The following is a 24,883-nucleotide window of genomic DNA, read 5'->3' on the forward strand; positions in this document are numbered from 1 at the left end:
ATCAGAGCAATTAGATTTAATTATTTTTGCATGTACAGACGATCAGCAGTATGGTTTGTATTCCACTGACTCATACTCAGAGTAGACTAATTGGAATTAATGGCCCTACATTAGTCATGGTTGTTAATTGCAATGGGTCTACTCTGAGTAAATGTTGAGTGATATGTCTAGGGCTACATCAGGCATGGCCAAACCTGGCCCTCCAGATGTTTTGGGACTACAAGTCCCATCATCCCTGACCACTGGTCCTGTTAGCTAGGAATGATGGGAGTTGTAGTCCCAAAATATCGGGGAGGGGGCAAGTTTGGCCATACCTGGGCTACATGATAAGATTTTTTCATTGCAAATGGATTAGAACTAAATATTTTGCTTCCCCTGTCCAAATATTTGGCCTCTGTTTTTGTACAAAATACCATTATCCCTAGTTCTCTGTCCCCTGCCTATGAGTCTGTATTTTTTTAATGTCATAGATCAGATTTTTACTGCAGTCAAGAAAATTCTATAGACAGAGCCATGGTATAGATCCCTTATGTCCTTCGGCAAGGTGCAGGCAAATAATTAAATATTTTCTCTTTTTCTTGGGAATAAACTGCACATAATTATTTGCTCTGGTTAAGTGATTATGGCACAGCTCATGAACACCTGCTTTTGAAGAGACTGTTTCTCATTTTAACTTAGACTTTTAATTTGTAAAAAAAAAATGAGAGAACGGAAGAGAATATTGCTCATGAGCTCTTTCAGACATGACTATTATTATCATTGATTTAAAACAAAAACAAAACAAAAAACTGAAGACCGAGTTCTATTACATAATAAAAATTGGAACAAGCCTTTGGACATCAACCCAGGGGGGGAAATCATTGCTTGATTGAGTACATCTGTAGTGAGATGACAGACAATTGTTCATTAGGAAGACTTTGGCTAGATTTAAAACTACTTGATGATATTTTTGACACAGTGCATGAATAAATATAGTCACAGTGTTATACTAGATCATTAGATCAGGCAAGTTCAGAGCATTTTCCTTTGTTTCTTCATATGTTTGAGAAGGCTGATTATTTATTAAATTTTGGGCTGTAGCCCCCATACTATGATCCCAAAGAGCTTCTCCCTCACTCTGTGCCACCCAGCAAAGCCTGCATCCTTGCCAGTACCAGCCTCCAACAAGACACTGACTCAGCAGCTTCTTCAACTCTCCACAGGAAGCAATTCTGCTCAGATCCAAAGCATCACGAAAGATGCAACTTCACACCTGGCAGGTGCCTCTTCCAGTGCAAATGAAACGGATTCAGAAACCTCTGGGGTGTCCTGTCATTTGGGGCTGTTGAGAGGGGTTTTGTCAAGCTGGAATGATGAAGGCAGAAGTCTCTCATCCATTATTGGGGGTATGGCATATAATAAAGTCTGGATGGGAGCTCATCAGTCTTAGCTGCGTATGCTGAAACAGAGGCTACTACTGGTGCACATGGGATTTATACAGGTAGTTCCTCCTTAACAGAGACGCCGTCTGTTCTAAAAGCTAATTTTTATTATTATTTATTGAATTTATATACCACCCTATACCAGGAGGTCTCAAGGCGGTTCACATCAAAGATCAACATTAAAAAACACAATAAATATAATCAAAATAAAAACAACATCCCAATAACACCCCCCCACAAAGAAGAGCCACATTTTAAAAAGGACATAGGATGAATCAAAGGCCTGGTTAGTAAGGAACATTTTTGTCTGGCACCTAATAATGAAGATCTGATGTTTGATTGATTTTGATTTTGTTTAGTGCAGTGTTTCCCAGACTTGGGCCTCCTGCTGTTTTTGGACTACAATTCCCATCACCCTGACCACTGGTCCTGCTAGCTAGGGATGATGGGAGTTGTAGTCCAGAAACAGCTGGAGACCCCTAAGTTTGGGAAACACTGGTTTGGTGTATGTATTGAATGAATTCACCAGACATTATCTTTCCAGGCTAACTTAGTTGTAGGCTGAGCTCAAATTTTGGTGGAAAGGGGCAAAGAGATTTTGTTGGGCAGACAAATGGGGTAGGGGAGGAAACTGCTTTCTCCTCTTTTAGCAAGACATGCTGCTACCATGCACCAGCTGATGTGTGGTTGAGAGTGTGTTATGCTGCAGCAAAAGGAACATTCAGGAGCCCACTTTCAGCTTCCACTTGTTCCTTTGAATCCCTCTTACTTGCCCCATACTTGATGTCATGTATGGGGAGTGCTGAGGAGCCATGTTTTGCATAGGTTCCCTGCCTTTTCTATATACTCTCCCTCAAAATGGGAGAAATTGAGAGATATATAGCCATACCAGCAGCATATCTCTTCTTTCTCGTATCCAAAAATGCAAGACGGGCTTTTACACTTGCCAGAAGCTCGGCTCAGCCCTCACTGGTCCTGGAAGGATCCTTTAAAAAAGTCCCATAGGCTCAGAAACTTTGTGCCTGTTCATTGGGGGAAATAGGAAGCCCAGAGCACTTGTTCTTTAGATGTCCCTTTTATGAAGAGGCACGTAGTGAGACCATTGATCACCTGCTAGTGAGGCTCACTGGCCTCCTGGAAAAGCAAAAATTTGACCTTTTCCTGTTAGGCAAAGATCATAAGACGACCCGGATGGTCGCCAGATTCTGTGTACAGATCTGTAGGCGCAGACCATCCCCTGACCCAAACTAGTTCATTAAGAACATCCCCAAATTCGGTTCCATGGGTGACTCTGGGTCATCTCTCTGTGGTAGCTTATCTTAAAGTTTTAAGTGTCTATATGCTTATCACATTTATAAATTTTAAATTTATTGTTGTACATTGTTTTAAATATTTGTTTTCCTTCTGGGATTATACCCCCAAGTGTGTTTTATAAGCTGGTGTCCAACCGTAATAAATTATCTATCTATGTATCTACCCTCACTCAAAAAGTACCTCTGATTATTGCCAAACAACCAAACAACCAACACCCAATGGTGTGTGTCCCCCTTCCCAATTTAAATAGTTTTTTTAAAGCTCCTGTTTTATAGTCTACTAGCATAAGAGTGGTATGCATCCAATTAATGTTCATTTTCTGTGGACACTGTTCAGTGCCAAACAATGCTATGAATTTGATGCCGTGGGTACAGTATTCTGTCTCGTAAATGTTCTGCTACCTCACAGAGAAACTTCATTTTGTTTCTTTTAAAAGGTGTCATACGAACAGCCTTGCCAAACATGGACAGAGAAGTCAAAGAGCAATATCAGGTTCTCATTCAGGCCAAGGACATGGGAGGCCAGCTTGGAGGATTGGCTGGAACTACTACGGTGAACATCACTCTCACTGATGTCAATGACAATCCGCCCAGATTTCCCAAGAGTAAGTTCTATCACCTATGAGTAACATTCTAGATGAAAATGGTTGTGTTTACTATATCACTCTGATGAATGTTCAAAGGGACTTGTGCTATGGGAGCATGGTTCCACATGGGTCAAATTATAGCATGACATTAAGACAAACTTTTGCCAGTGGAGAGCTGATCTAGACATTGTATCCCTCCCTTGCCCCTGCCCCAAAGCATTATCTGTTGCAACATTGTATGAGTCAAGGCCATCACTTGACCATTGACCACACTGGCACAAAACATTCAGAAGGTACCAGCTTCTGCAAGTATTGTTAAATGAAACAGCTGGGGAAGGAAGCTAATCTCAGATCTGTGGTGAGTGAAACTGTTTCTAGATTGGCTCTGAAATGCTTACTGGAGATTACTTAAATCTGCTTATAATTAAGCACATACAGGGTGATACATAGGGACGCAGGTGGCGCTGTGGGTTAAACCACAGACCCTAGGGCTTGCCGATCAGAAGGTCAGTGCTTTGAATCCCCATGATGGGGTGAGCTCCTGTTGCTCGGTCCCTGCTCCTGCCAACCTAGCAGTTTGAAAGCACATCAAAGTGCAAGTAGATAAATAGGTACTGCTCTGGTGGGAAGGTAAACAGCATTTCCGTACACTGCTCTGGTTTGCCAGAAGCGGCTTAGTCATGCTGGCCACATGACCCAGAAGCTGTACGCCAGCTCCCTCGGCCAGTAAAGCAAGATGAGCACCGCAACCCCAGAGTTGTCCACAACTGGAACTAATGGTCAGGGGTCCCTTTACCTTTAGGGTGATTCATAATGAAGTATACAGTTTCAACGCACTATAAAAAAGAATAATATTATATATCTTATGTTACCTGTAACAGAATTGTAGGAAAATGTTTAAAGTTTTTTTTTAGAAACAGTCACAAATACATTTTCTGCTTGGAGTTTCCGAATCGCAATTGAAAATGCAATTGCACAACAGTTACAGATTCCGTTCTGCTCAGTTCAAGAACAAAATATGCCTTCTCCACTGCAGACACAGCCATTTTGCCCGACTAGTTATGTGAGACGCACACTATCACCTATGTCATTTTCCTCAGTAGCAGAACACAAACTTTATGAGTACATCTGCCTCACGGTTCACAGTTGTGGTCTGTGTCGTTGCCTGTTACTGTTTTACAGCATCTGGAAACTGTATACTTCATTATGAATCACCTTGTATTTCTGAAACCCCAAAGTAGCCGTCATTTTCTCTCCCCCCCCCCATTTCCAACCGCTACCCTGCTTCTCCGCAAAGCACCTGATTTTCAAGCTGTTATGTGCAACATCTGACCTCTCCAAAGAATTCAGGCAGAGGTCTGCATTTTCCCAGATGCCTGGTTTCATATAGTCTTCTCTCCAGCAGTGCTTTTGACTGTTCCTGCTATTGCTTAAAGCAGACCCTGAATATTGCTTTGTAATAGATGCTGTGGCTTAATAGACCCGGGCATTTCCAAGTGCAAAGGGAAAAGAGTGCTAGCAAACACACATGTCAAACACTCGTTCTCTATTTTATTTTTATTTTGTTCAGCAGAGATGTCATGCGGTTCTTTCTTTACACTTCCAGGGAACTAATCTTGTAGCTCTGTGGCTGTGAATACAGAGCGGTTTCCTCCTTGGCAATGCATTTGCCCTCGGAAAAACCAACACTTCTACCCCGACTTCTCTTCCGCACGCAGCTCAAGTTGAAAACCTTTCACCTCTATCGCATAGAATGTCACAAAAGCCAAATAATAGCTGTCAGCCTTTGTGGGAATAGAGGAGAGTATGCGAGAGAGAAATTGTGAGATGCAGACTGGGGCAAGGAAGTAATATTGAACGAGAAAATTTGCATGAGCTACGGTAATCATGTCATGGAATGCTTTGCTGAACTGTGGAGGGTTTAATCAGAAGAGACACTTTAGTGGGAAGTAGGGTAACTTTAGGTGTTTTCACCCATAAAATTGATCCCACATAAGAAACTGCTACAGCTGCAGCTGAACTAGAATAGCTCTGCAGACAGAGGCAAATTTTGCCTACACCAGGACTTACTGGGCTGGGGGGGTTATATTCTCTAATATGTCATATATTTTTCATACTGAAAGGGGCATGCATATAATTTATTGCTTGCTTTTCTCAGTAGATTCCAAATTAATCTCATCTCTGGTTTCTTCAGGTATTTTCTTGTAGGGCCAGGTAAGAGATTGGCCCAAATCGTTCTGAATTTCTGACTGTTTTCCTTTGCGGTGGCCCCCTCTCCTGAAAAGCAAGTTGGTGTTCAAAGGGGACAAGTGCTTGTCACTTCAGCAGTTTGGAACATGAGTGTCAGGGAACTGCCATCGGAGCTCCAAGTGGTGGAGGGGCTCCAGGATGCTAGGAGACCCTCGGATGCTGAGGAGGGAACCAGCAGGGGGAGAGGGAGAGTTTCAGCGGAAACAGAGTCGGAGGAACGGCTCCGAGACGCTTCCAGTGAGAACAGCGGGGAGAGCTCAGGACCTCCTCTTGGGACGCCCACTTTGTGCAGGAAGCTGTCACGTAGAGAATCTAGGCGTAGAGTATCTGTCAAAGAACTCCTATGTTGGAAGAAATTCCGGAAATGCCCACTGACGGATTCTGCCAGCGATTAAGGCAGCCATACACCGATGGCTGCGCGGAGAGGGACAGTTTTGAAACTGATTACAAGACTCTGAGAGTGTAAGCGCTCACACACAAGTAGCCCCATATCTCATCACAATGAGCATGAGCCATTCTTAGATCTAGGCCAGTGTATGACATCATCAGTGATGACATCTTTAGGAGCATCCCATCTCCTGTAGGTTCCTACAACCTCACTGTGACTTCCTATATACCTCATCCTTCTTTTCTTTCACCAAACTTTCCTGGGGTAGAGCAGCACTGTCGTGAGTGTGTGTGTGTGTGTGTGAGAGAGAGAGAGAGAGAGAGAGAGAGAGAGAGAGAGATGAAGGGGTGTGTTTTGTGTAGCACTTGGTTCTGGCTTTTGGCCTGTTGCGAAATTAGAGGTGCAAGGCAAATCCATTATTATTTTCACTCCCTAAAGCAAAAGTTGTGTGTTGTAACCTAAGTAAATTGCACTCGGAGCAGAAGCATTTAAATGAATGGACATAGGCTAATCATTTCTGTTAATTTCAATGGGTCTACCAGGAGTATTTCTGACATTGGCAACAACCGTGTGCATTTGCACTGAATTTCTAAAGCAAGGTTCTGTTTTAGACTCAAGGTGAACTTGGTTATATCCAAAGTTGTCTGAAGTGGGAAGGGACCTGGTATCAGAAGCAAACACGATGGTTCAAAACCCTCCCTATGGGGTGGGCTTGTTTGAACAGCTGCACCACCTAGTCAGTTTTGGAGCTGAATGAGATTTATTCCCCCCTCCAGTCAATGTCAATTTTTCTTCCACTTCCCCCTCCCTCATACTATGGAGCTTCTCCCAAGTTCCCATTCCCTAAGATTTCACTCTCAGAGTTCCAGCAGTTGAGGATTTTTCTCCCACTGTCTTTGGTCAAGTGGAGTTGGTTCTCATGTTTCATTTTTGATGTAACAACAGCCCACACATGGAAGTTGTACCGCTTCCGTTTCATTCATCTGGGGAACAAATTGTACAACTCAGAGCCCAGATGAAACAAATGAAATCTCACCACATCAGAGAGAGCTCTAGTTTAAAAACTTTTTCTCTTTTGGGGAAAGGAGAAATGTTGAGTCGCCACAGAATATCACCTCCAGTGGAATTGAAAATGAAGGTTTCTATGTCAGTGAAACTTCCATGGAATTTCAAGGAAGGCTATAAAGAGTTTTATAAGACTGACTAAACTTATCAGGCTTGTTGCACTAATTGAAAATAATCTAATTAAAAATAATAAATAGTTTTTATATATGGAACTGTTTTAACTATTTTTATATATGTTAACTGTTTTATATATGTTATATTTTAAGTTGTTTTGGCATGTCTCATGGGAAGGAGTCATAACAGGAGGTGGTGGTTAGAATAATAATAAGGGGTGAGGGAAGGAAGGAATATCAATCTATTTATATTAGCTTGTAGTATTGCCACTCTGTGCTTCAATTAAGTGGTGACTCAGTTCATTTCTCCCCCACAAGGAAGTCACTTACGTTCAAAGCACCTGTGTGACTTCTGCCTTGCATCCAGCTGTTATGCAGTTTAAATAGCTGCATATGAAATCATTCCATTCATTTTCTCATTTTATTTTTATTTTATTATGGTTATCACACCCTTGTGGCTTATGTAAGTTAAAACAATAAGTTAAAACAACAACATCAGCAATAAAGTATCGTAACCAACAGGGGAGCTGATCCAGATCCGGATCCAGTGTAACATAGAAAGTAATAGATATAAAAGGCATATCTTCAATTATCTTCAAAGTGGTGAGCCACTTTAGAGAAGGAGTTTGAAAGACAGGGTGCCAAAGCCTTCCTTACATCCCTTGGATGTTAAGATTGGGGGCCACCCTTGGATACTTGGGAGGGGCAGTCTAGGAGAGGACATTGTCTGTGGAATTCCCTGTCCCTGTCTACCACAGGCATAGGCAAACCCAGCCCTCCAGATGTTTTGAGACTACAATTCCCATCATCCCTGACCACTGGTCCTGTTAGCTAGGGATGATTGGAGTTGTAGGCCCCAAACATCTGGAGGGCCGAGTTTGCCTATGCCTGGCCTACCACCTTCATTACATAGGTTTTGCTTTTTTAATAATTTTTAAAATTTGATTTTAAATAATATAAATTACAAACAACAATTCAAAGTCCGAATATTGAGATTACTCTGAATTTCCTTATTCTCCCCATCACTTCCATGATAATATCTACAACAGCATATCAATGTTTATCCAAATTTTTATCCTTCTAAATTATCCATACTTTCTGTTACTTTACAAATGTGGTTAAAATCGTGCCGATGTTTTAACTTGCTTGCAGTGGTCTCATAAGTAAGTCACAAACTTTTCCCATTATTTCTGAAAGTTCTTGTCTTCTTGATTTCTGAGCTTCCCAGTTAATTTTGCTATTTCGGCATAGTCCATCAACTTGGTTTGCCATTCTTCGCTAATCAGGGTTGTTTCTTCCTTTCATCTCTGGGTTAGTAGCATCCATGTGGGTGTTGTCATGTACATTAACAGTCTTTTCTGGTCCTTTGGTATCTTGGTACCTGTAATTCCTAATAAGAAGGCTTCTTTTTTTTAACATTATATAGGTTTTCTTAGCATACCAGGAAGAAGAGTGGATAAATAGGATCTGCAAAACAAATTAACTCATCAGAGTCAATCTATATAACCAAATCAAATTACGTTTGGCCAGGTGTTCATTAGTAAATGGGGGTGAACAGCATTGCCATAGGCTGAAGATGCACCTATTCACCCAGGTCTTTGATATCTGAGAGACACATATATTAGGATTCACCCTATTCTTCTGATTGTGAATGGTTTTTTAAAACTGATTTCAATGCTGCACTTCATGTTGTTGTAATCCAGCCCGGGAACTTATGATAAAGGGTAAGAAATTCAACCAAATCAATCCACCAATCAATAGATACTGCACCATCTCCATCTAACTTACCTCTAATGGTTAGTGAAACTCTGAGAAAGGCTCAGAAGATGATCTTAATAATCAGACAGGTTGATACAGCCTTTTAAGAAGCTACATCATAAGCCATTTTGGATGCTAAAGCCTGTTGCACTTTAATCATGATGGTGACACTGTAGACTCTTCCTTACTCCCTCTCCAAATACTGAGAAGGTACCCTTTGGCTTAGGGCTTAGAGCAGTGATGGAGAGCCTGCAACTCTCCAAATGTTGCTGGACTACAAACACCTACAATGCCCCACCACTGGCCAGAGAATGGGAGAATGGAGTCCAACAACATATGGGAGGGCAGAGGTTCCCTGCCACCCTCTTGGGCATAATTCACCCATGGCAGCTGCTTCACCCCATTCATGAGTGGGACAATCCTGGGTGTAAGTACCAGAAAAGTGGCCTTCTGGGGGCATGGTATGGCAGCACCAGAGAATGGGAACTTAAGAGGGACTCTAAGCCCATTCATCTTCATTGTGTGACTTGCAACCTGGTGCATAACAATATTTCAAAGGCTTGTTTTCCCTCTGCCAAGCTAATGCAGAGCGGTGGCAACAGCATCACTGCTGATTGGAAGTGGTATAACTTTATGCCAGCTTCTTACACATAGGATTCCTCCTCTAGTCTGGGAGATGTGAGTTAGGTGAGTTTAGTTAAAAATGTAGACCAGATAAAATTCTATGCCATCTCTCATTTTGGCATGCCCGGGACGGAACTTGGAGCCTAACGGAGGAATAGCTATTGAGATTCCCTCTCCTCCATCATTAGGAGCTTGAAACTGTTAGAACAGGGGTCAGCAACCTAAGACCCATGGGCCGGAACCGGCCCGTGGACGTCATTTGACTGGCCCAGGAGCTGCCCCCGAACTGAGTTGCCCACTCGCACGTTGTGCTAAACCGGCGCAGCGCAGCACAGGGACTCACTTCCGCGGCGCTAAAAATTGCATCTGCGCATGCGCGATCCGACCCATGGAGGAATCTCCACTGGGCCGATTTGGCCCAGGCAAGATAAACCTTGCTGACCCCTGTGTTAGAAGTTTCTTATATTGCAGAATATATGAATTAAATCTGCATAGTTAGATCCTAAAATATAATTGCAGATGAATGAATAAATGAATTCATTAAATTCAAATAACTATTAAAATAAATAAAAATAAAATTTCCAGAGATGCTTCTAGATTTGGAATGAGAACTAGCCAAGTCATTCATCTATTTCACTTGTGTGTGTTTTAAAACACATGGCAATCTAACAAGGCATTAGCACAGGGGTGGGGACCTGTGGCTCTGCAAATATCATTAGACTTCAGCTCCCCTAAGCCTCAGCCAGCATGGGTAATGTTCAGGGATGATGAGAGCTCTAGTTCAGAAGCAACTGGATGGCCACAAGTTATCCATCTCCACACAGCTGAATCTGACAAGGTCAGAAATAAATCCACCATTTGAGAGTTGGGATAAGGCAGCATTGTGTGGTCAATTAGAAGGGTTGGAAATTTCTTTAGATCTGAAAAAATAGACCCCACTGTTGTAAAATGTACTGTGATCAACTCTAGAACTGCTACAGCTTATTTATAGCAGTTTTAATTCATCTTCTTCAGGAGGAGAAAGCTTTACTTACACATTTAAACAACGGAAGATGTATAATTAACTGAGATAAATGTTGCATTGTGGAATCATGCAAAATAAGTGAAGAAGTTAATTCATGTTTTGCAGTATTTTTGTTCCATAACTTCTTCATCACCTTATTTCTTTGTGTTGAAAGAGAGAAAATGAAAGCATTTAGCTGTATAATGTCTTTTATGCAATGCAATATATGTCATAGGAATATTTGGATTCAAAGACCCACTAACACAGACAAAGGTAAATATCCTACTGAGAGACAAAGATCACAAAGAAGAAAACAATCAGTATGAACATTAATTAATTGTATTTTCCCCATTCTAGCTCTAGCAAATCATAGTCCATCTTAACCTAGCAAATCATAGTAGGGAGAGCTTTTCTTGGTTGAAATAATAGAACACCCATAATTCACCATTCTTTTATACTGGAAATAGCTAGCAATTCAGGTAAAGAATGGTTTTCCCCCAAAAATGATTTCCAAATCAATAAAGATTTTATGGTTTGCCCTGATATCATGTCATGTAAGTGAGTGGTTTGAAATTGTTTGCATAAAAGGAAAATAAATGGAGAACAGGATGGTTTATGATATTATTAAAAAGATACACAGACTTTTGCCTTCCAGTAGTCCACGAAAACATAAAGGCTTTTTTAAAAAAAGTCCTATTCTTGCACAGCTCATTTAAAGTTTGGTGGTCTTCATGTAAGAATCTGCTCATACATTAAAGTCAGTTTCTTCTTTCATTGCTGCTGCAGCTGTTGTTAATTTATTAAATTTCTAGGCAACCCTTCCTACTAAAGGAGCTCAGTGAAGTGGAAACATGCACTATAGAAAGCCCAGAACTTTTTTGCACACTTTTTTCAGATATGGTTTTCAATCTTTCTTCCCTGAGGGAACTCTTTTTGCATCAACTTCCACCAGATAATATTGCTTGACTTTCAGCCAAAGAAACAGTGGATTTGGGGCTTGTGATAGGGCACTGTTAGAGCAAGAGACAGGAGCATGTCAGCAATAACACACGGAGTGCCAGCCTCTGTCTTGGTGTGCCTTGCGATAGATGTTTTACTCTCCCACAGTTCAAGCATGTCCACATCTCCTGTCTTCTTCCTTCATTGCTTGGTTCCCAGCCTGTCCCCTCCAGTGCCAGGCAGACTGCCAGCATTTGTGGATGATGACACAGCTACTGCCACTCCTACTCTTCACCTATGGACCTAAAATAGACAGATCTGTCAATCATTGGTAGTGGTGGACAAGTTGTCCTTCACAGAAGCTTGTCTACTGTTGCTGTTCTATTTATTAAGGAGCTCTTGGTAAGCTACTGAGGAACTCTTGGGCTCCCAGTCAGAAAACCATTATCCTAGAACCTGACGCAGTTTAACCAGTAGCAGGTGTATTTGTCTTTTCAACAGTAGCTGGACTGTGCATGATTCTCTTTTTGTTTGCAGCAGCAGCAAAATAAAGCTAATGTTTTCTAGGCTGCATCAACAGAAGTATAGTGTCCAGATACAGGAAAGTAATAAAGGTAAAGGTAAAGGGACCCCGACCATGAGGTTCAGTCGTGACCAGCTCTGGGGTTGCGGCGCTCATCTCACTTTATTGGCCGAGGGAGCCAGTGTACAGCTTCCAGGTCATGTGGCCAGCATGACTAAGCCGCTTATGGCAAACCAGAGCAGCACACGGAAATGCCGTTTACCTTCCCACTGGAGCGGTACCTATTTATCTACTTGCACTTTGACGTGCTTTCAAACTGCTAGGTTGGCAGGAGCAGGAACCGAGCAACAGGAGCTCACCCCGTCGTGGGATTTCGAACCGCTGACCTTCTGATCGGCAAGCCCTAGGCTCAGTGGTTTAACCCACAGCGCCACCCGGTCCCAGGGGAAATAATAGTCTTGCTCTATTCTATCTCGGTCAGACCACAACTGGAATAGTGTTTCCAATTTTGGGCACCACAGTTTGAGAAGGATGTGGACAGGCTGGAACATGTTCAGAAGAGGGCAACCAAGATCATCAAGGGTCTGGAAACCAAACCTTATGAGGAACAGTTGAAGGAGCTGATTATGTTTAGCCTGGAAAAGAGGAGACTGAGAGGAGATATGACAGCCATATTCTAATATCTCAAGAGCAGTCACGTGGAAGAGGGAGAAAGTTTGTTTTCTCCTGCTCTGGAGGGTGGGACTCGAACCAATGACTTCAAGTTGCAAGAAAGGAGATTCCAACTAAACACCGGGGGGGGGGGACTTTTTGACAGCAAGAGCTATTCGACAGTAGAAAAGTCTCCCTCGAGAGGTTGCGGATTATCCTTCCCTGATAGTTTTTAAGCAGAGGTTGGATAACCATCTGTCATGGATGCATTAGCTGAGATTCCTGCCTTGCTGGGGGGCGGGGAGCGTTTAGACTATATGACCCTTGAGGTCCCTTCCAACTCTACAATTCTGTGACTCGAAATTGCAGCAATGGAGTTCTGTATGAAATCACATATATAAGATGTAAGTCAGCACTGGTCGAAAATGCAAAACCTGACTCATACGTTGTTGTTACAAATGAATAAGCTTGGTCGTGTTTACATTCTATAAGCACAGCAAAATAAAAGGCCTGAGGAAGGAATCAGCACCAGACACTTGCCGTTTCTCTGATTTAACACCCCCCCTTTTGTTTTATACAACTTTTGAATGAGCCACATTGTAGCATGTACAGCGGCAGAAGAAGCCTCTTGGGCATATGGGGCGAGGCGCCCTGCCCATAGGGATGCAGAGTGCAGCTCCCCCTAGGGACGCAATGTGCATGGCCCATCCCACCCGCTGTCTGCCCGCTGCCTCCCCCCCCCAGCTGTAGGGCAGCTGAGGCCCCACACGTCACATCCCTATGGGCGTTGTGTGTCCCGTCGCGTCCCTATCAGCATGGCGGCAATCTGCCCAGGTGGGAATTTTGTCACCCTTTCAGGGATGGCACCTGGAGTGAGCCACTCCCACCACCCTGCCTTTCTCTGCCACTGAGCACATATCAGGCTGTTTGTCTGTCTCATGGTCATTAGCCCCTAAATGATGAGTCTTTGTGCGTTGATCACCCTAGAGGTACCACACTGAGGCTAGTGAAGAGGAGAAACCCTTCTAGTTGTATTCACAGATTGCATTGCACATGTTGTTATAAATTCCCTACTCTATTAGAAATCTGTTGCCACACAAACATTAGATGATCCACAGGAGAGGCAGAAAGTAAAGCAGTGAACTTAATGAAATTTGACATTTTCCCCCAGTCACTGTTGCCATTTGGGTAACTTCGGCTAAGCAAAAGGCAATTTGTGCATGTGTAAATTACAATGTGTTTCCTTTAAGTAAATCAAGCGTGTGTGACATTTGGATTCAGCTTGCCCTTTCCAATGTTCTCGAATTGACCCTTACCTATGTGACCGCAGCCATAAATCCAAACTTTGCAGATTATGCTGTTCCCATTACTATTCTTTGGTAGAACCAAGGAGCAAAATTCTTCTGACTTATCTCATGCATGAATACATACCCATCTCCCTTCTAAAACTTCTCCACAGTTCTTTTTTTTTTTTTTAAAAAAAAAAGATATTTATTTTGGTTTATATAGTAAAACAGATATTACAATCAAACAAAACAAAAAATAAACACAATAAAAAACAACATAATCTAACAGAGCTAAAAAAAAAGTAAAAAAAAAATGACAGAAAAAAATAAGAAAGAACAGAAAGTAAAGAAAAGTTAGTTTTTGAATTCTTATTTTTATAACCCTCTTTCCTGACTTCCTCACGTCTCCCTTTCCTGCATTCCCCTTCACACAATCAGATTTAGCAGCTCCTTACCCTCTTTCAAATCTTAATCAATATTATACATTTCAACCTATTATGTCTTCGATTTTCCCTTTCTTTTAAAATACATTTTTGCATGTTCTTTATAACTTAATCCCTTATATCAGTTCTTATTGTTAGCTGATGCATCAAAAGTGAAATCTTAACAAAAGTACACGACTGCAGTTCAGCAAAGCTTAGAGCAGCCCTGTGCAAATTGTTTCCTTCCATTCCAAACAGTCCACTATGATGGGTCCACAAGTAAGTTGGCAAGCCTCCCATTTTTCTTGCCTCTCTGAGCTTGCAAAAATCAGGGGTTTGTCAGTAACATGGAAACCACAGTGCTTTGGGTGTGGTAGGTTTGCCTTAGAGAGAAAATTAGCCAAAGCAGTTATGTGTGTGCACCTGTATGTGTGCATATATGTTAAGGGGAATACAAGTTGAGCAGTTAATGTGCATAACAACAGACCATTGTTATCTGTAATCTGCCCTTGAAGAAGGAATTTTGAACATTTCCCAGTAAACATGCATCATCTACAACAGGTCTTGGGGAATGGGCATATTTTGACTGAATTGTATACATTCTGTGGTCAATGTGCAGAATCTCCAATATGTCATAATCTCTTACTGATCAGTTTGGAAATAGGAAGAAATAGACTTATGGATGAAAGCATGCAAGAGAGACACTGGCCAGAGATTGAGTGATCTCCCCATTCTTATATGTATATAGGTATATGTATGTTTTGTGATACAGGGGACTGTCTTACAGCTGTGCAACACCTTGCATTTATCATAACAAAAGTAGACAGGTGTAAATCAGACTTTGACTGTTGAGATATTGGAAGCTCCCAGGGATGCAGACAGATAATGCTGGAGGGAATTGTAGGGGCCTACTCCTCCACTGTGAATCTCTGCTTATCTTCTATCTTCTTAGCAGCTACCGTAATTGTTCCTAGGAATTAGGAAGGAAAGAAACAACTGCCAGCTCATTTGTCTTCAGGCATCCTCACTTCTTCTTAGTTCACACTAGGGTAAAGGATGAAGTTCAGTTCTAATATGATGTGCTTGTAACAGTATGCATAATGAATTGCAGGTATCCTTAGAAATTATCAATTCTCCAGTTTTTGCAAAAAAAGTACAAAAAAGCATCGGGGGAAATGTGCGTAAGAATACCTATATTAAAGAAAATAACATATAAAATGTATCATGTGAGAAAAAATGTTGCAAAAATGTGTATATTGGGCAAAACTGCATAAAATGTGAATATTGAAAGAAATGCATATTAATGCAGAAATATGACAAACTAAATTTAAGATTGAAAAAATTAGAATCCGAGAAAAACAGCAATTCATCCTCGTTCGCATACAGAGACTTCTGAAAGAACAATTACTTCCTTTCTTTCTGTCACATACTTCTGAGGATTATGAGCAGGGCTTGCTGGTAACACGACATACTGCTGGCAGGAGGGAGACTCCTGTTTCTCTGCCCTACCTTTAAAGCTTTCTGTTCTGAAACAGTGGCCCTCCTCAAGAACCGCGCAGTTTTAAAATGTCAAGGACAAACAAAATTGATTTGCTTCACAGTAGCCTCATGTTCCGTTCATATTGCTCGTTTCATTGGAAGAATATGCAGGTGAAACTCAGGTTAGAGGGCTTTCATTACGATTCCTCTGTGATTATAACATCAGCACTGACCTGCTCTCATTTCATACTTTGTCCTTTTGGTCTTTCTCATCGCTTCAGCTTTCTCTTTCCTGTTGCGGATAGTCCTGTTACATTTGTTGTATCCAGATCAGGTCTGCACACAGAGCTGAGCACAGCCTTGTATGTTGTTCCATGCTTAGCACTGCAAAAAGGAAATGGACAAAAGGTGGGTGGGTGGGAGATTGCCAAACACCTGGCAATCCACCAACAAGTGGTTGTTGGGTCTGTTCAGCTTACCAGGTTGTTATTTGCATAGAACATATGGTTCATAGAGAACCAAGGTCTCATAGTATTGTAACATTGTGCTTTCTTACCATGGGGCATTTTTGATGGTGAAATGCAGAGGAGAATGTATAGTGAATAGATCAGTGTTGGGTAAACTCCACCTGAGTGGTCAGGGATGATGAGAATTGCAGTCCATCAACATCTGAAGGGCTTCAGGTTCCCCATCTCTGCAATAAATCCACACACAGTTCATCACATGGTGAAGCCACTGTAGGGTAACATCATCACATAACCAGTTCACCACATGGCCTAAATTTATTGGTGCCATTGCAAAGCTTGCTGACAGCTAGGGTAGTGTACTGGAGCTCAGCATCCTGCCTCAGCCATGAAGTGTGTTGAGAATTCTTGAATTTCAGTATCTCTAAGTTGAAATTACCTTGCAGAGTTGCTATGAGAGGAAAGCATAAGATGAATCATAAACCCTTGAGATACTTTGTGGAAAATTAGAATTGCCACTGAATTTTCCCTGGGGCAACAGCTGAAGAAAATTAAAGATTATTCCTCAGGTGAAACATCCATTATTATAAGAAAATAATTGGGGAAACACTTCATTAACATTTCACAGGAGGTGTCTACATTTCTGGGGTGGATCAAAATGTGATTTATAAATGTAGTTTGAATTGTAAACACAGTGAATGTGATAAAGTCACATGGTCTCTTTACCTTGTGCCAACTAGTCTGTACTTTTGATCACACAAACTGCTTCCATAAAAACAAAGCCCTGATGGATCAGGCTAAAGATCCATCTATCAGGACTGGAGTACAACAGAATTCTCCCCTTTTATGATTCGCAGCAACTGTATACAGTTCCATAGTGTGTCATGTACTGAAGACAACAATCCCCTTGGTCACCAAAGCTAATAATGCAAGACAGAGGGTGGATCTACACTCATGGTTTTTAATGTTAAGGAAGGGTTAAGGAATGGTTTTGATAATGTAGATGGACACCTGGCATCCTACTTTTTATGTTCATAATGCATTATTACCTTGTCTTTTTTATCACTTAATTTTTATTCGTTTTATACTGTTATATCGGTGATACACTGCTTAAATGTTCCTCTATAGGGTTTTTATCTTTTTTACTGCATTCAAAGCCGCCACCCCCACAATGGTATTCAAGGGATGGTGTTCAAAGGACACAGAGGGAGGGAGGGAAGATTAAAATGTGACACCAGAGCAACCAGCGACCAGATTTTGGGGGAATGATGTGGCCGGGTATTGCTTACATTTGATGTGGGGGGGGGGGGGGCAAGGTAAAAAACAATTAACAAGTATGCCCAGTGAGGTTTCAGTACAACATATCTAATACTGTTCTATTATGGGGAAATAACATTAAACAGGTCAGTGTAGATCCAACCAGAGAGAGTGAATTGACAATAAATTTGAACAAAGGAAGATGAACAGCCGCACACATGCTTTCAAAGGCAGCTGCATGCTTTTTAATTTGTTCTCCTCTTACATCCCCCCTGCCCCATTTTTAGTCAAAGGGAAATAGCAAAGTGGATTTAACATTTTACCCTTCAGTTGAGTGAAAACATGCATTGTTTGTTTTCATTACTTCCCTTAACAGCATGCTGCCAAGGTAAGAGCCATTAAGATGTTCCATATGTTACTGAGGTACCATTACTGAAGGATGGTGGCAGCCTAATTACACAGTACATCATTGGAAATCTGAGTTTGGCAGGAGCTGAAGAATCCTTCAGAGTTTCAGATTAATCCAAATGACCCTGGCTTTTATTGCTGCTGAATTTCTGGAAATGCAACAGAATGCCAAGTTGCTGTAAATAAAACACTGCAGCCTAAACAATTTGAAATAAGTAATATACAACTGCCTTGACTCACATATTCCCTTCATTGTAGAGCCATCCATATTTCTTAAAACAGAAAACAAGCTCCTCATTGACTGGGATGTTTTTGCAACTTTGTAAGGGAAGAAAAGGGACAACCAGCATTAGAAATTCACCCATTGTTTTATGCTGACCTAGACCACGAAAAATAAGGCACCAAAGCCCTTCTCAAATACACCAATTTAACAATGTCTTGTGCAATGTCTGTTCAATCAAGCCCAGCCCAACCCACCAGCCATGTACACTGGCCTTGACAAATTTCTTGTTACTGTTCCCTACCTGGGATTGCAAAAACGGGAGTGCTGTCAAATGGTTGGGAGGCCAGATGGCATGGTTGGTGGACCCAGTCAGAAGCTATACACATTTGATTTATGAACAAGTAAAAGAAATCTAGAGGACTAGATTTGCTATTGAAACCTACAATAACATACCCTCCAACATTTCTCCAATGAAAATAGGGACGTCCTAAGGAAAAGCGGGATCAAATCAGAAACTGGGATGGCTTCTGTAAATCTGGGACTGAAAAATAGGGATACTTGAAGGGTCTATATTATAATCATATAATCGTAAACCTGTTTTCTGATGGCTTCCCATCTACACCACTCTATCTAGCCCTTTTGAACTGTTTTAGGTGCTTTTGGGTGTCAAAAATGAATTCAGTCTCCAAGTTGGTAGTGCCATTTCTTGCCTCTGAAAAATGACATTTTCTGCCTCTGGTTTGTTACAGTTGAAAGAAGCAACTGTATTTTGAGGTCAGGAAACAGGAATGAAGGAAAGAGATGGCTTCCTTCCTACTATTTTCCCATTCCCTCACAGTCTACAGAAAAGCAGAATGTGTGTATCTGTGTGTGCGGCTCTGTGTCACTCTGTTCATGTATGTGTCAAATTGCCTGCCTGAATATTTGTGTTTCTGCCTGTTTCTCTGCCCTGTGTGTGTGTCTGCATCTGTACAAACCTTGGGCTGGAAAAAAAGGTAGCCACTCCTGTTTTATAGTATCCTACTTTTCACCCATTGAATTAAATGGGTTTCTATGTAGTTTCTTTCCCATCCAAGCACTGTCCAGACATAGGTTTTCCTATTTGTTTGTTTGCATGTACGCTCCAATTTGAAATGCTCTTCTATAAGTAGTTTATAGCTGTAGCAAGGTTTTAGGCCATGTGCTTTTATACCATACGTTGACACGGCAAAATCAGACGCACCTCTTTCCCTGATTTATTGACACTAGAGATGTATCTTTTTAAGACCCACCTTATTTCTGTAATTTCAAGTAGTTTAAAACTGTTTTTTAATATTGTATGATACTGTGTTCCAATGCTAATACTGTGTTTTAATTGTTGTAACCCATCCTGGGTCCTTAGGGTGAAGGATGGGTAAAAACAATAATAGTCAAGAGAGCTGAACTTTCTGAATTGAATATATTTACTTAGCCTTGGTATGAATGGAATCAGGCCAACGGGCCTAACAAACCGGGAAACCCTCATTCCAGCATGATTAATTTCTAGAGAAACCAAGCTCACAGGAAGCATCCCTCTCCCTGGCTTGCGTCAAGAACCTCTCTTGAAGTACAAAAGGGGGTGGGGGTGGGAAATGACTTCACTAAAATTGATTAGCACAAAATCCCTGACTTCTGTTTTTGATGAAACGTTAAAATTATAGCTTCCTCTGAAATGATTAAGGAAAATGTTGAGGACATTCTTCTTCCTCAGTAGAATATGAGTGCCTTGTAGCAGTGGGAGCCATTCTGTCAAAATTATGAAGCTGTTAAAATTCTTGCAACAGACTCGGGCAGTGAGAACTTCTAGCAGCAAAATGGCTTTATTCCAGTCCACTTGTTTTAGCTATGTCTAACAAACGTGCTGTGTAGAAAACAATGTGAAATGCTTTGGTGAGAAAGACACTGTGGTGTATGCACACCTACTTTTTGCAGACATCTGTTTGCTGCTACACTACTGTAAGTACAGCCCCAGTGTAAAAAGAAAGTGCTTTTGGTTTTAGGGCCTATGACCAGACTAGGCATTGGGACCCTGCAGAATAGCAAAGAGATACAGAGCTATCGACTGGTGATATTTCAGCATAATCCTTTTCGATGTTAGACAAACTTGACATGATGCAACTTTGTCAAAAGCTGTGCTGAACCACATTTGCTCTACATGATTCAAGAGATATTACCTGAACAGCTGATGTAACGGGAATAGCATTTAACAGGCTTGGGATGTTTCATGGTTGATGCTTGCCCAAAACAAAACAACCAGGACATGGCTGAAAATCTAAAACTCTCAAATGTCCACTTCCCCCCAGTTTATATTTAATGTATTTATTTATTAAATTTGTGTGTCAGGGAACTGCCATCAGGGCCGGAGGGAGAGAGCGGACTCCGGAAGGGTTCCAGAGAGCGTCCCGGGATGGGGAGAGGCAGCCCTTCTTCTGGGGAAGAGAATCAGCATAGCACCAGTGGAGAAGGGGGGCAGATGGGGGAATCGGCGAGGTGGTCCCATGATTCCTTGCCAGGGACCAGCGGGGAGAGTAAGGGTCCTCCGCTGCCTACACCCTCCTTGCGCAGAAGGCTTCCGCACAGGGAGAGTAGGAGGAGACTAGGCGTCAAAGAGCTTCTTTGCTGGAAGAAGTTCAAGAAACGCCCACTGACGGATTCTGCCAGCGATTGAGACAGCCACGGGTGAGTGGCTGTCCGGACAGAAAAGGTTCACTCAGGCAACCAAGCCAGGCATTCCACCGGTTTACGCACGAGCAACCCCTAGAACCATTACATTGTGCTTCACCTTTAAAATCAGAACTGGAAGGAAAAAATAGTTTTGGCGTGGCTATTATGATGGGGATTGTATAGTGCCCTAATGTGATATATTAATGGTAGGGACGCAGGTGGCACTGTGGTCTAAATCACTGAGCCTCTTGGGCTTGCTGATCAGAAGGTCAGTGGTTCGAATCCCTGCGATGGTGTGAGCTCCCGTTGCTCTGTCCCAGCTCCTGCCAACCTAGCAGTTCGAAAGCATGCCAGTGTAAGTAGATAAATAGGTACCACTGTGGCATGAAGGTAAAGGGCATTTCTGTGCACTCTGGTTTCTGTCACAGTGTTCTGTTGCACCAGAAGCACTTTAGTCACGCTGGCCACATGACCCAGAAAGCTGTCTGTAGACAAACACCGGCTCCCTCGGCCTGAAAGCAAGATGAGTGCCGCAATCCCATAGTCGCCTTTGACTGGACTTAACCGTCCAGGAGTCCTTTACCTTTACCTTTTTACCTATATTAATGGTAGCAGCATGCATTACACAACTATCTGTAATTTGCCAAGATTTCAGCTGAATAACTGATTATTAATTTTCCATAGGTATCTTCCACCTGAAAGTACCTGAAACATCTCTCATTGGTTCAGCCATTGGAAGAATCAGAGCAGTTGATCCTGACTCTGGGAAAAATGCAGAAATTGAATATACTATTGTTCCGGGAGATGGAGGGAACTTGTTTGACATCGGCACAGATGAGAACACACAAGAAGGGGTCATCAAGCTGAAAAAGGTATTTCTATTATTATTATTATTATTATTATTATTATTATTATTATTATTATTAATATTAATATACTGCCCTATACCCGGAGGTCTCAGGGTGGTTCACAGAACAAAATCAAAATATAAAACCACAAAATACATAATCAAAATACAAACAAAAACCCCTCTCCCCTTGAAAGTACATAGTGGTTTACCTAAAAATTACTTCACACAGTTAAATAAGTTGAAATCAGACTTACATCTTCCAAATGTTTAGGTCAAGAACTGCCTCCCTTCATAGCACCTAACCCAAAAGAGAAACATACACCATCAACAGAAGAGGGCAGCAACATGGTGTCCATGGTCAACCATTCTGTCAAGTGTATTAGGCAAGAGAGATCAGTTTAGATTTCTTGCTAACCAGAAGTCCATTTTTATCCTCAGCTGGTGATGGATAAATTGGTCATTTTTTGTTACTCTCCCTTTGCCATTTCCCCAATATACAGGTCTCTAAAATTCTGCATTAGCTTGTGGGTAGTTTTTTTTTTTTGTTTTTTTTTTAAGTCCTTGTGAAAATTTGTCAGCATTTTAGTGTGTAGTTCTCCTGATATACACATTATTTTTCTTTTCAAAAACCAATTTCCCCTAGCATAATGTATTCCAATGTTATTTTCACTCAGATATGCATCTGAATGCAGGCTTTACGCTAATACGTGCATTTTATTTGCCTGAATAACTGCATTACAAAATTCAGCAAAGTGTAAGGTTTGAGGGATAACTGTGTTTTGAGTCGCACATTATTTTTGGAATTGTAAATTATGTGCATACACATTAAAATAAGTATGGAACTGGATTCCTTCCCCCGCCCCCTCACATCCCCATCCTCGGCCCTGTTTTTATATTTACCTGGCACCAAGCTGTCAGTCCAGCCCTATTGGAATCTTCCAATGGATAAACTTGTAGCTATGTAATCCCGCTGAAGGGCAAAGAGTCCATTGTATCTCCCAGCCAGGAAGCTGCTCTCTCCTGTGGTTTTCAAAAGCAAGTACATTTTCAGCTCAAATCAATCACTCTCTATAGTAACTAAGAGCTTGTGGCATTTCGTTTGACTATTGCAAGTGGGCCGTAAAGCTCCGAAGGAACAGAAATGGTGTTTTAAAAACAAAAGCAAAATTAGTAGCCATAAAAGTTTTAGTACTTCACATGATTATGTGCCCAGTCTTTTGAGTGAGAGTATGGACCAAAAATGGACAAGGTACCAGTCCTACACCATTCACACAAATAGAAATTGCATGAATAACTTGTAGAAGGCAAGATGTAAACACATCCCCTCCAGTGTTTCTCAGATGAAAATAGGGATATCATTTTCTGTATCAAGAAGCTTCTCCTGCATTTGATCTTGCTGCACATGTATATGTTGTATGCACATATACATCTGTCACCTTGAGCCAATTAAAACCTCTCAGCCTAGCCTACATCACAGGATTGTTGCAAAGAAAAAGTGTGCAAGGGAAAGGATCGTGTACAAACCTTCCACCAGTAAATAGAATGAAATAAAATTTTAGCTGTAAGCTGCCTCGAGTCCCTGTCAGGGGCAAAAGCGAGTAATAATAATACTGCAGTACCTCGGTTTATGAACTTAATCTGTTCCGGAAGTACGTTCTTAAACCGAAACCATTCTTAAACTGAGGCGCGCTTTCCCTAATGAGGCCTCCCACTGCCGGTGCCCTTCCATCATTCGGATTCCGTTTTTAGACCAAGGTAAAATTCGCAAACCAAGACACTACTTCCAGTGTTGCGGAGTTCATAAACTGAATCGTTCGTAAATAGGGCTGTTCTTAAACCAAGGTACCACTGTAATAGGAAACTGTGAGAATGATCAGGAACATAGGTAAAGGTAAAGAGTAAAGGGACCCCTGACCATTAGGTCCAGTCGTGGCCGACTCTGGGGTTGCGGCACTCATCTCGATTTATTGGCCAAGCGAGCCGGCGTTCAGCTTCCGGGTCATGTGGCCAGCATGACTAAGCCACTTCTGGTGAACCAGAGCAGCACACAGAAACGCCGTTTACCTTCCCGCCAGAGCGGTACCTATTTATCTATTTGCACTTTGACGTGTTTTCGAACTGCTAGGTTGGCAGGAGCAGGGACCGAGCAACGGGAGCTCACCCCATCGCGAGGATTCGAACTGCCGACCTTCTGATCGGCAAGTCCTAGGCTCTGTGGTTTAACCCACAGCTCCACCTGCATCCTGATCAGGAACATACCAGAGAATAAATCCTATTGAACTCAGTGGGACTTAATTCTGAGTAAAATTGCTTAGGATTGCAGTGTAAGGCTGCACAGTCTTTACCCAGTTAACTGGGAATAAGCTCCATTGAATACAGTGGGACTAACTTCTGAGTAGACATGTGAACACTTGCAACTGTGGGGCTCCATTTACAATAAAGGAATAAACATTCCAGTGTTACCTAAGAATTGCTGGCTGCTGAAGCATTGCATTTAAATAAGTTAAAGTGTAGCATCTTTCCTAGTTTGGCCATGGGAGCTTATAATTAGGAAGCAGGGCCCACAACAAAGATGTGGACTCAATGCATGGGTGTTTGTTGGAAGCAGTTTCCCATATAGTTGTAGAAATGTCGGTCTCTTCAGTGCAATGCCTTCCTTCTTGCAAGTTTTTTTTTTTTAAAAAAATGTTCCATACACATCAGAAGGCAATTCATACAAATCATTTCCATTTTTCAACAGCTAACACACCGGAAAAGTAAAGGCAACAAACTGGGCCTATAAAACTACCTGCCGGTCTGTGCAGCTATTTAAGATATTGCTTGGCCTTTGGAACTCTTGTTTTCTTGGTGAGACACATCAGGTCTGTCTGCCTGACAGCGATGACTGAGTTTCTTAAGAGAATAGTTAAGGAGGTGTGAACTAAAAGCAAGCCTTACCTAGCCAGCAGAAGGTTGGTGCCCCGCTGGAACAAATAGCTCTGGAGATGGGGGAGCAATTTGGTAGCTTTGAATTCCAGAGTGAATTTGCCTGATCCATACCTCCTGGACCAACATGAGGCTGAGATATGAGCCCACTTCAAAATCTTAACTCCTGCCAGAATCCATTATGAAGCAGCACACTATTTATTTCTTTTTCCACACATACCTGGAGCTGCTGGCATGTACAGTTCCTGCCAC

At 41.8% G+C, this 24,883-nt stretch overlaps 1 protein-coding gene across 4 annotated transcripts in view; it reads left to right on the forward strand.

The window, feature by feature from the left end:
* The window catches only part of CDH12 (cadherin 12), a 455,772-nt gene that overhangs the window by 392,337 nt on the left and 38,552 nt on the right, over positions 1-24,883 (forward strand). For all 4 annotated transcript variants that reach the window (XM_081873016.1, XM_081873017.1, XM_081873019.1 and 1 more), the window contains 2 exons: positions 3,172-3,339; positions 21,541-21,728. In XM_081873016.1, the coding sequence (XP_081729142.1) occupies positions 3,172-3,339; positions 21,541-21,728 (356 nt within the window). The remainder of the gene's footprint in view (positions 1-3,171; positions 3,340-21,540; positions 21,729-24,883) is intronic.

The sequence above is a fragment of the Podarcis erhardii genome (assembly GCF_964252035.2).
Source record: "Podarcis erhardii genome assembly, chromosome: 8".
NCBI lineage: Eukaryota > Metazoa > Chordata > Lepidosauria > Squamata > Lacertidae > Podarcis > Podarcis erhardii.